The 12,857-nt window shown below is 33.9% G+C and overlaps 1 protein-coding gene across 1 annotated transcript in view; it reads right to left on the bottom strand.

The window, feature by feature from the left end:
* LRRC7 (leucine rich repeat containing 7) overlaps positions 1-12,857 on the bottom strand; it is a 299,869-nt gene that overhangs the window by 91,006 nt on the left and 196,006 nt on the right. The window contains exon 16 of the mRNA XM_090269599.1: positions 8,207-8,407. Coding sequence (XP_090125725.1) covers positions 8,207-8,407 — 201 coding nt within the window. The remainder of the gene's footprint in view (positions 1-8,206; positions 8,408-12,857) is intronic.

The following is a 12,857-nucleotide window of genomic DNA, read 5'->3' as shown; positions in this document are numbered from 1 at the left end:
AAAGATGAGGAAGTTCTACCCATGTAGAGAGCTGGATGCTACAGACTGAATTTTTGAATGCCCTCAAAATACATGTTAAAACCCATGTGATGATATTTGGAGGTGGGGCCTTTGATGGATGAGCTTAGTGCCCTTATAAACAAGACCACAGTGAATTCCCAGGCTCCTTCCACCATGTGAGGTCACAGAGAGAAGATTCCCAACTATGAACCAGAAAACAGGCTCTCACCAGACACTACATCTGATGGTGTCTTGATCTTGGACTTCCCAGCCTGTGAGAAATAGATGTGCTACCCAGTCTATGGTTTTCTGTTAGAGTAGCCTGAATGCAGTAAGACAGTGAAGAAAAAGGATGCACAAACCCCACAAGGCATGTATAAAGGAAAATGGGAGCAGAAGAGAACCTTTCTATTTCCTTGTCCTCCATATTTATGTGGCTTTACTGGCTATATTCTCTGTTTAGCATAGTTAAAACTCTAGGCATAGTGTTTGCAAATAGAAAGTCATCAATAAATGTTGATTTACTTTTCCTTTTCCCTATTTCTCTGCCGTTTATTTGTAATCTACATTTTTTCTGTTTCTGCTTCTGCCTACCTCAGTCTGTGTTTCTTTTCTTGGATTTCAATATTCACCACATACATAAATAATCATGCATGTGTGATATCCTCCTCCACATTCTTGACAGTATGAACTAAATAATCACTCAAAAATGTCATACAAGTGCAAAATGTATAATAAAAATGCATACCATACATTGATTAGTTGGACACCTGATTATATCTTTTATTACTTAGAAGCTGATACTGAAAGCCACAACTTCTCTTTGCTCTTAGCATGCTAAAAGTTGGGAAAAGATGTAGAATCTCAATTCCAGAAAAAGTATTGAAGTGGGGGTTTGAAGCTGGTGGATAACTAGGTGGAAGCTGAATCCATTTGCTCTTGCCCCCAACCTGGATTCTCAGCTGATCTTCTGAAAAATAACATGAACAATCTATGGAATCTTAGCTGATATAAAGTTTTGAGTCCAGGAGTACAGAGGACACTTCACTATGGGTTGTAAAGAGATTTTATAATTTGAAGGGGAAATACCTCATGAATGGTTCCTGTAGCAGCAGAGAGATTGGTCATAAATCACAGAAGATTGAATAGGATCTCTCAGGGGGGAGACCCAGGAGTCCCACCGACCCAATTACAATAGGAGCTCCCTCGAGGGGCAGGTGAAGGTGGTACATGCGATGCTGCCAGAAGTTGGAGGACCCACTCCCGGACCTTCAGTTGATAAAAAGCCAGAGGTGGATCCAAAAGGAGAAGACAGAAGGCAAATGCTGAACTCTGCTAAGATGAATTCTACCTTGTTCTTTTCCAGAATTTGTGTTATTTTTTTCTCCCATGTAGTTCTTTAACATTTCTCCGTTTTCTTCAACAAGTTCACTATTTTTGTCTCTTATTTTTCACTCTTTTTATTTAGATTTTAATATATTTTTAATCTTATTTTTTACTTCAAATCTCACATTGTACCCTTCCCATGTCTCACTCCATTTTGCCTTCTTCTGGCTTTTTTCTTATTTTTGTTGTAAATTTTATTTGCCCCCTCTTTATGCCTTATTCCTAGTCCTTACTCTTACTACTTCTCTTTCCTCTCTCTTCTCAAAGTAATTCTTCCTTCCTTTAGTCAGTTCACATTCTTTTTCCCTTTCTTATAATATTTTTTATTTCCCTTTCACCTTTGTAAATTGTGGCTTGTTTAGCATGGATATTGCAGTTATTGCTGTTTTTCTTCAATTGTATTCCTATTAGTTCACTATTTTTTAAATTTAATATCTCATATGTTACTGTCTCCCTGTTTTACTCCATTTTGCCTTCCTCTTTCCCTTGCTTATTTGAGTTTGAAAATTAATTTTTTCCCTTTCTTAGCCTGGATTCTTTTTCTTACTCTTATTACTTCTCCTCCCTCTGTCCTCTCAAAATCATTTTTTTTTTTTTACTGTAGACATCTCATATTCTTTTTTCTCTTTCTTATCATATTATTATTCTCCTTTTACCTTTATTAATCTTTGCTCCTCTGTCATTTTTATTGACTTTGTTTTGGTTTTTATGCAATTGTGTTCCTATTGGTTCACTATTTTAAAATTTTATTTAAAACCTCATATTATACTCTCCCCTTTTCTTACTCCATTTTGCCATCACCTTTCCCTTTTTTACTTGTGTTTTAAATTTTAATTTCTTCCTTTCTTTACATTGTTTCTATTCCCTACTCTTATTATTGCTCCTCCCTCTTCTCTCTCAAAGTCATTATTCTCTCCTTTAGTCATCTCATATTCTTTTCTACTATCTTATAGTATTCTTAATTTCTTCTTACCTTTATTAATATATGCTCGCTTACTGTTGATATTGCTGATGTGGTAAGGGGTATTACTGCTGATATGGGTTTTGTTTTCTGGATAGTATTGCCTTGTTAATCAGCACCTGTATAACAGCATACAAGATGTGGCAGGGGCTGTGAATCCCAGTAGCCAGCTGGAGGGGAGAACCCAACAATGAATGAGCCATCAATAATCAAAGACCAAGTACAACAAGAGAGCCCACATAAACTGCATAAAGGGAAACCCTAGAGCATACAGATCAGGAGATCAAAGAGACTATACCACAGAGTTCCATAGAACTCCTACCATGAAAGTCCAACCCACGAAGAACAGGCAGGCAAAGCTGAGCAACATGAGATGCAGAAACAAACAAAAAGAGTCACCTAAAATGGGGAGAAAATGAAATAACCCCCAATCAAAAGGAAAGGAGGAATCTCCAGAAAAAGAGCTAACTAAAATTGAGGTAAGCACCCTATCAGACATAGAATTCAAAATAATGGTTATAAGGATGCTCAAGGACTCAGTGAGTACTATAAGGAACTTTATGAGAGCTACAGGGAACTTATTGGGAACTACAGCATTCTGAAAAAGAACATAGAAACTATGAATAAGAACCGGGAAAAAATGAAGAATACAGTATGTGAAATGAAGGATACATTAGAAAGAATTAAAAGCAGGCTAGATAAAGCAGATGACCAAATCAGTGATCTGGAAGACAAGGTAGAAAAAATATGCCCAGTCAGAGTAACAAAGTGAAAAAAAGACTAAAAAAGAATGAGGATAGTTTCAGGGAGCCTCAGGACAACATTAAACTTAACAACATTTGCATCATAGTAATATCATAAGGAGAAGATAAGGAGCAAGGGATAGAAAACCTGTTTGAAAAAGTAATGATAGAAAACGTCCATAACTTGGTGAGGAAGAAAGTCATGTAAGTTCAGGAGGGACAGAGGGTCCCAATCAAGATGAACCCAAAGAGGCCCACTCCAAGAATCATCATAATTAAAATGGTAAATTTTAGACAAGAGAATCTTAAAGGCAGGAAGGGAGAGACAGCTAGTAACATACCAGGGAGCTCCAATAAGGTCATCAGCTGACTTCTCAATAGAAACACTATTATCCAGAAGGGATTGGCATGAAATATTCCAAGTAATGAAAGCAAGGACCTGCAACCAAGACTATTCTATCCAGCAAGGCTCTCATTTAAAATGGAAGGTGAAATAAATAGCTTCCCAGACAAAAGAAGGCTAAAAGAGTATATCTCCACCAATCCAGCGCTGCAAGGGATGCTAAAGGGACTGCTATAAGATGGAGAGAGAGAGAGAGAGAGAGAGAGAGAGAGAGAGAGAGAGGTCAATAATGACCTTAAACATAAATGGATTAAATGCTCTAATCAAAAGAAGGTAGCTGAGGGATAAGAAAATGCAAACCACATATATGCTGTCTCCAAGAACCCACCTCAAAACAAAAGATCTACACAGGTGGAAAGTGAAGGGATGGAAAAATAGTCCAAGCAAACAAATATGAGAAAAAAGCTGGGGTAGCAGTAATTAATCAAACAATAAATAGACTTCAAAACAGAGGCCATAAAAAGAGACAAAGGAGGTCACTACATGATACTTAATGGAACAGTCCAACAAGAGAATATAATCTTTATGAATATATATGTACCCAACATAGGAGCATCTAAATATACAAGGGAAATCTTGGAGGACTTCAAGAAAGATAACGACAGCAACATGGTCATCTGGGGAACTTTAATACCCTACTGTCAAGAATGGATAGATCTTTCAAACAAGGAATCAACAAGGATATTGTGCACTGAATGACACTCTAGATAAAATGGACTTTCTTGATATATATAGAACTTTTCACCCCAAAGAAGCAAATTATACATTCTTTTCAAATGCACATGGAACATTTTTGAAGATAGGTCACATACTAGGACACATAACAAGCCTTAGAAAATTTAGGAAAACCAAAATCATATCAAGCATGTGTTCAGATCACAATGGATTGAAACTAGAAACCAACCGCAAGGAAAAACTAAAACACATTCAAACACATGGAGACTGAATAATGTAATTAAATAATGAATGCGTTAACAAGGAGGTGAAGGAAGAAGTAAAAAAGTATTGGGAAACAAATGAAAATAAACACACAACAACCCAAAACCTATGGGACACACTGAAGGCAATCCTTACAGGGAAGTTCATAGCAATACAGGCCTACCTAAAAAAGATAGAAAAATTTAAATAAACAACTTAACCTTACATCTACAAGAACTAGAGGAACCAAACAAAGCCCAGAGTGAGCAGAAGAAATGAAATAATCAAGATCAGAGCAGAATTAAATGACATAGAGACTAAAACAACAATTCCAAGGATCAAAAATTCCAGGAACTGCTTCTTTGAAAAGATCAACAACACTGACAAGCCTTTAACCAGACTTATCAAGAAAAGAAGAGAGAGGACCCAAATAAATAAAATTAGAAACAAAAGAGAAATTACAACTGATACCACAGAAATGCAAAGGAAATATAGGAAAAAATAAACAAGTGGGACTACATCAAATCAAAAAGCTTCTGCTCAGCTAAAGAAACCATCATCAAAATGAAAGGGGAACTGATCATATGGGAGAATATATTTGACAATGATACATTAAACAAGCATGTGATTTCCAAAATATATAAAGAACCCATATGACTCAACACCAGAAAGACAAACAATCCAATTAAAAAATGGGCAAAGGACTTGAATAGACACTTCTCCAAGGAGGATATACAGATGGCCCACAGACCTATGAAAAGATGTTCAATATCTCTAGCCATCAGAAAGATGCAAATTAAAACCACAATGCAATATCACCTCACACTGGTCAGAATGGCTATCATTAATAAATTCACAAACAAGTGATGGCGAGGCTGTAGTTAAAAGGGAACACTAATGCACTTTTGGTGGGAATACAGACTGGTGTGGCCACTGTGGAAAATAGCATCGACTTTCATCAAAAAACTAAATAGGAAATGCAATTCTGCTGCTGGGAATATTTCCTAACAATTCCAAATCACCAATTCAAAAGAACCTTTGCATCCTATGTTTATAGCAGTGCTATTTACAGTAGCCAAGTGCTGGAAACAGCCTAGGTGCCCATCTTTAAATGAGTGGGTCAAAAAACTGGTACATTTAAACAATGGAATACTATTCAGCAGAAAGAAAGAAGGAACTCCTACCTTTTGCTACAGTATGGATGGAACTGGAGAATATTATGCTAAGTAAAATAAGCCAGTTGGTGAAAGACAAATACCATATCATCTCATCGATAAGAGGAATCTTATGAAAAAAATATGCTAACAAACAAAATAGAACCACAGGCATGGAAACATGGAACAGACTGACAGTTGCCAGAGGGAAGAAGGAAGGAGGATAATGGTAGAAAGAAGGAGAAGGGACTAGTCTAAGGACATGTATGAATGACCCATAAACATGGACAGCAGTGTGGGAACTGACTGGGGGAGTAGGGTGTGGGATGGGCAGAGGAGGCCAAAGGGGGAAAAATTGGGACAACTGTAATAGAATAACAATTAAAAAAAGAAAGAATATTGAAGTTACTAGTTTAAAGAAGGGGCAAATCAGAAATAAATATACAACTGAAGGTTGAGCTTCAATCTTCTCTCTATTGAGCTTGGCTACTCTAGTTGTTTAAGAAGTTTAGTTAGGCAATAAGAAGCCACCATAGATTTTTAAAAAGGGCTAAATATATGGTGAGGGAAGATGATTTGACTTTGGGTGGTATGTACACAAAATACAATATACACATAATACATCATATAAATATACACTTGAAACCTATAATAGCTTTTTAACCAATGTCATCCCAATAAATTAATTAAAAAGTAATACATAAATAAAAAATTTTAGAAAGGAAAGAAAATAGGATCTGTGCTAGAACAATCATTAAAAAGGCCAGGAAGGGGCTGAGGACATGGTGAGCCAAGAAACTGACAGTTTTTACACTAATGTGAGACACAGTTGAGGACCTGAGAAGGTACAGAAGAGACAGATGAAAATGTGTAGGTTTTGGTGATTATTTGGAAAGGGCAGAGAGTGGAGTAAAAGAAGGGAAAAGGAATCAGAATACCACCCAAATTTCTAGCTTGAGTAAACCAGTAGAGATCAAGATCAAGAATGCAGGAGCAGATGCGAGTTAGGGGAAGAAACAAGTCATGGATTTTTTTAAGCTTGAAGTTCTTGTGAGACAATAAGATCTATTTTCTCTGCTAATATTATTATTAAATTCATGACTAAAGCCATCTTTTCCTTGCCTCATCTATTGTATCCCTGTATTAAGCAATTTTAGGGTCTCTTTAGTTGTAGTAAAATTACTCAGTTTACAAATTATTATGACCTCATAGTTTAATGTTAAATTGCGATTACATGGGATTTAACAACAAAGCGTGTTTTTAATGTGTACCTGCTCAAAGTTGTTTTTCTGCCTTTTTTATATTATTGCAATATCTTATACATTAAAGAAAAGTATATTGCTCTACTATAGTATAGCTATAATATTTTGGAAAGGAAAAGCAAATAATACTGATTTTATAAGCAAAGTGAAAAAGCCAACAAAAATGAATATTTACTTAAATTTTCTTCCCTACATATCCATATGGATGATTCTTTTCTGGGCTGGCTGCTATGGTACCCCCACTGACAGATGTGCACACCATGCTTATTTTTGCTCAAGCCTTTCCTTTGGCCTGGAATGCCATCCTCTCTTTTTGGCTTTTAAATACTCACCCAATTATTCATATGTAGTTCAATGTTAAACTACTTCAAGTAACCTTTTAACTGGTCAGCAATGATTGTTTATCTCTCCAATTTCTTAGCGTATTATATTCTCAACCACACAACCAACCATATAATCATATTTCAGGTAATATATTTCCTAATTACTTCATCTTTGTTAAGTTCACCTGGCGAGGCCCTAAATTAGTGGGAGACAGTGCACACATTTTATATTTCTTCTCTCTCAATGCATTTAGCACAATGCTAAATATACAGTTGGTGTTTAATCAATGCAACAAACTGGTGCTCAAATGCAGATTTGTAAAAGAGTTTTGTCAATTTAAATTTTAGAGAAATAGTTATAGCAACTTCTAGATGTTTTCATACCAATTATGTTTCTAATGAAGATAAAAAAGTGATAAGCAAATTATCTGAAGAGTTGATGAGATAGTGCAGAGGTGGCATACATGCAGTTGAATTCTTTTCAGACCAAAAAAATTGATAAGGATGACTACCTAATTCATTCTAAAATATAGAAATTAAGCTCACATGACTAAATTGAAAAAAGCTCAATTTCAAAGTTATCTCCCCTTTTGTTGTTTATGTAGTGTTTCCTTAGAAAGGTTGCAACCCAAATACAAAAACATTTAAAAATTTGTTTTATCTAAATCAAATTTTACTGAGATTTGCAGAATAAAAAAAAATCTTCATTTAGCCACTTCTAATGACTCATACAATAAAAGTTTGGTGTTGCCAAAAGGATATCATGAAAATGATATAATTTATGTACTGGCCAGGGCTAGCTGGGTGAGCAAATTATTTTTACTGTGTGTATTGGAACTTTTAGAGCTGTATTAATGATTTTAGGTCATGAGGGTATCATTTTTCTGTGATTTATTAAATGCAACCCTCATAGTTTGAAAGAGTAGAGGGACTGCATTTATTCTTTGGGGAATGCACTTTTTAAAGAAGATCTATTCAAATAAAAAAAGTAACATATCATTTAGTTATTCCGAAAAATCCAAACCACACTGGCAATTACCAATAACCTTGAAATACCTCCATTGTAATCTCCTTTGGGGCTACAGGCCACTTGTGTTCATATTTTTCTTTCACAGTTTGCTCCGTGTTAGCAGTTGGATTTGAATTCTCAACACGCACTCCATGGCTTGGCTTACCCACCAGATTTTGAACAGATTTTACCATATTCTTTAAATCCTCTGGGTAAGGAGTTGGATATCGTTTTAGGTTTATTTCAACCTAGAAGTTTATAAAAAGAAATTTAACATAAAAATACCTTCAGCAAGTATGTTCACAAAACGATTCCATTTTATGTGTAGTAGTAGCATAAGCAAATGCAGTACAGTGAGTGCTGAGCTGGCTGAGAAACCGCTCTGTAGAGTAGAACACTTAGTGTTCGTCTCTCTGTCTGTGGGACTTCCCGCCTCTGCCCACCCTTGTAGATTAAACATAATTTTTGGATTATATGCTATCTTTTGACCTACCCTAAACTAGTTGAAATAGCAGTATATCCAACACTTAACTGACTGGTAATCTCTGAAAAATTTAATTGTGATTATTAGCTGCTTTTATACTTCAGAGGCTCTTCCTTTCCTCGTCTTAATTATTTATGTCATTATTTTGATATTAAAATATATATTTGAAATATTAATGCATATGATGGAGGAGACCCCAAAAGATTTACAAGTAGATTGAGTTATTCATTAAAAAAATCGGGAGGTTAACAATATCTGCTATCCAAATATGCTTCAACTTTATGTTAATTAGCATGTTACATCAAAAGGTAGGGTAGCTAATTCTCGTTAATATTTAAAAAATGTGTTTCAAGGTGGCTTTAAATTTAATTTTTACCCTGATAAAGTAACATGCTTTGTATGTAATGTCTTACAATAAAGAGAAATAAAAAATTGTGAACATTTTCTAAGATATTCTAGGCAAACATATAAATTTTGGCTTATGTTTATACAGATGGTTATTTCCATTCTTGAACTCCTTTCTGGTGTATCATATATATAAATTATTAATAATACATATTATGTATATTAATGATTATTTTTCTCATTTAGTTTATAGAAGACATGAGACATTCCATATAGTCTATTCAAACATCACAGTACTTATACTATTACTTCAATGGAATAGATACAAATTGTTATTGCTGATTCAAAGGGAATGGGAGGAAAGTAAGGGGCAGATTTAGTTGGCCAGACTTGTTCCAAAAATCATGACTTTTTGCATCTGAGTAGAACCAACTTTACAAAATGGAATGATTTATGTGTTCATGGTGAGTATGTATCTGTGGAAGGTGTGTGGGGAGGTTGGGAAGACAAGCTGAAGAAGTGTGGGAATGAGAGAGAAAAAAAGAAAGAGGGAAGGGCACACATTCCCAACCCCACACACTCATGTAACTCATGGGATGTAAGAAACTATGATGGTGGTATAGATCTGAGGACTATGAATATGAACTCAAACACTTTTGCTCATCTGCAGTTTTAGCAAATCCACCAACTTTGTTATTCTAGTGTTTCATCTTTCTTGTGGCTCATTTTCCTTCTCAAATACTGGCATTGGACTTCTCTAGATGATTTCTAGCATACCTTTCAGTACTAAAAAAAATTATTTTTCCAATAAATTTCTGAAAAAGTAATAAAAAACAAGATAATTTTGCTAGTGTAGGTATTATTTAAATGTAATTGAATCTTTTATACTCCCAAATAAATCAGGGTGAAATTAATAGCATATAGAAATAAAGCTACAAAGATTTAACCCAATAAAAAGTTAGACTTTACAGAAAAAATGTAAATTCTTAGAGTAAAATATAAATATATTTCAGGGTACTTGATTTACAATGCATTCTTAAATAAACATGAAAAGAATAATTTCATGCTAGACAAAGGCCATTTTAATGCATGCATATTGGATATGCTGTTTAAATTGTAGTAGAAATGTTAATCACAAATTAAGTCTATGTTTTAAATTATATTGTTGAACTTGTTTAAAAGTACTCAATATCAAAGGACTAAAAGTCAAATTCTACATTTAAAAATGTAAATTACAGACTGGTTTGACTATTATGCCAATTAAAAGCATCTTTTAATTTTTAATAACTGGTGGAATACGAATGAAAAGTATTTTCAAGTAGGTCATTAAGTTAAAAGTCTATGTACCTTAAAATATCCTCAATGCTAAAATTGAACTTCTAATTAAATCAAAGGCAAAAATGTGAAGTGTTCTTTAATTGAATTAAGTACTTCACTGAATAATGTAAATTTTTTTGTAGATTCTATGTCCCATCTGGCATAATCAGATGACTATTTGCTAATGGCTGTGGTACCAATACTTTCTGTTTTATATGCAAATTAATGTGACATTGCGGTCACATCACCAGAATATATTTAGGTATTTTATCTCTGTAGAAAATTTTAAATCTAGAAACAGGAGTGAATTTGCCATGAAGCAAAAGAAGCTCAAGCTTTGGGACTTGTTACTTGCATGTGTTCTTTCCAAAGCCTTGTGAAAAGCCCTTATGTATTTACATGGTTATTTTATATTTTTGTCTTAAAGAGTCCCCTCTGAAAACTGTGGAAACTTTGGGTCTCATAAAACTTGGATTTGTTCCACCTAGACAACAAGCTCCTTGCTTCCCATTTACCAGCCTCTCAGCAGAACTCACTGGACTTGGGGTCAGAAGACCTAAATATAAGCCAGAGTTACCTTGACTAGCTATCAGTTTTCCACTCATATCACATGGGAGTGATGATATCTCTCCCACATGCTTGTGTTAGTCGATAGCTAAAATGAGATAATAAATGTGATAGTCCTTTGAAAATTTATGGATTCTATGCAGGGATTAGATACTATTTTTTTTTTAAATGAATGAATTAACTTATTTTTTAACAAGGTTACTTTATTTTATTTTATTTATCTGTTTTTAGAGAGAGGGTAAAGGAGAAAGAGAGGGAGAGAAACATCAATGTGCGGTTGCCTCTCACGTGTCCCCAATTGGGGACCTGGCGTGCAACCTAGTCATGTGCCCTGACTGGGAATCGAACCAGCGACACTTGGTTTGCAGGCTGATGCTCAATCCACTGAGCCACAGCAGCCAGGGCTGATACTATTTCTAATATCATATTCTACTTACGTATTTAAAAGATCTGGATTCCTTTAGCACTCTAGATTCCACTATATATGTCTAACCACAATACCTATAACTGAATTGTTTTACAGATTGTATGCAGCAATGACTATCATATAACTATTCAGAATTTTCCATGTGTCAGGCACCATGCAAAATGTTTTATAAAGATACTTATTTTATTAGTTATTTATGTAATGATACCTATTATTTACCACATATTTTAAATGACTAATCATATTAGTTAATAATTTATGATCAGTTATAATTAAATCTCATTTAAATTTCACAACCCATTTTAGTATCTGTTCCCATTTTATGGGGAAAAAAAAAACCCCAGGGTCTAAGACAGTGTAAGTCACTTGCCGAAGGTCAGATAACTAATAGGTAGCAATGTCCAAATTCAAACTCAGCTTTTTGACTCCAAAGTTTGTGCTATGTAAATGTTACTTGGCTCAAAGAATAGCTCAAATAAGTACAGGACATATTTGTACAATCTTGTAGAATAAATACTGTAAGTCTAAAATGTGAATTTTATTGAGTTAAATAACAAGAAAATTTTAATTTTTTAATAACATAAGCTAGCTTAATAGTTCATAATTTATTTTTAAATTAAACTATAATTTTATAACTTTTATATTTGTAAGGTTTGTAAAAGCATATTTTATGCCCTTTGCAGACTGCTTTTCCTTACCACTTTTCAACTTATGTGTGCAGCACTTCAGAAATATGTAAACATAATCATAAACACCATTATATTAATAACTCAGTAATGCCCAAATACAAAAGCAGTTTTTTTTTATTTTTCTCTCTTAGGCTAATAATATTCCCTTATTCTAATATGGTATGAAAATATATGTAAATTCATTTATTATACACTTAATTGGGAAAAATCTGTCAATTATGTTCTTACCAAATATTGTATATATCACTCACCATAAAGTATTTGCTCATTCACATATACACTTTATTAAAATGCAAGATATTTACTGAAATACTATTTTATTTTAATTTTGGGAAATAGAAATGTTTCACAATAGTCTCTATACCTCAGATCTAAATAAAGTGCAGTAAATGCAAATAGCAGCTGCAAGATGTTGGAGACTCCTCAAAATTTAGCAATGAAGAAAGAATTAGTGCTAATAATTAGGGCATTTGGAAAAATATTTTAAATTTATAGAGGGATGTGGTTTCCTTATATAATAATTAAATTTTAATTTGATTTGGTTGTAAATTCCAGTAAGAGAAATAATAGTTAATGCTTTGATTATTGATTGTTAAATATCTTATTTTAGAAATTAAATGGAACATTTTACATACAAAAGAAATGTATAGCAGTTTTAATTAGGAAAATGCATTCTCAGCTTGCCTTATATTATGGAAAGAATATAAGACAGAATAAGAATATAGTCCATTACATGTGGATGATAAAGTTTACAAAAAAATGCAGTGTTATTTTACATCCCATTAAGACTTCTTTTCCCCTTAAACTCTTAAACACCCAACCCATGGAGATAAAGAAACCCTATTTGCCACAACTCCCAAACCAGTCTT

Source organism: Furipterus horrens, unplaced genomic scaffold, assembly GCF_987537825.1.
Source record: "Furipterus horrens unplaced genomic scaffold, mFurHor1.1.pri manual_scaffold_3, whole genome shotgun sequence".
Taxonomy (NCBI): domain Eukaryota; kingdom Metazoa; phylum Chordata; class Mammalia; order Chiroptera; family Furipteridae; genus Furipterus; species Furipterus horrens.
The sequence above is the reverse complement of the archived record's forward strand: the minus strand, read 5'-3'. Positions and strand labels throughout refer to the sequence as shown.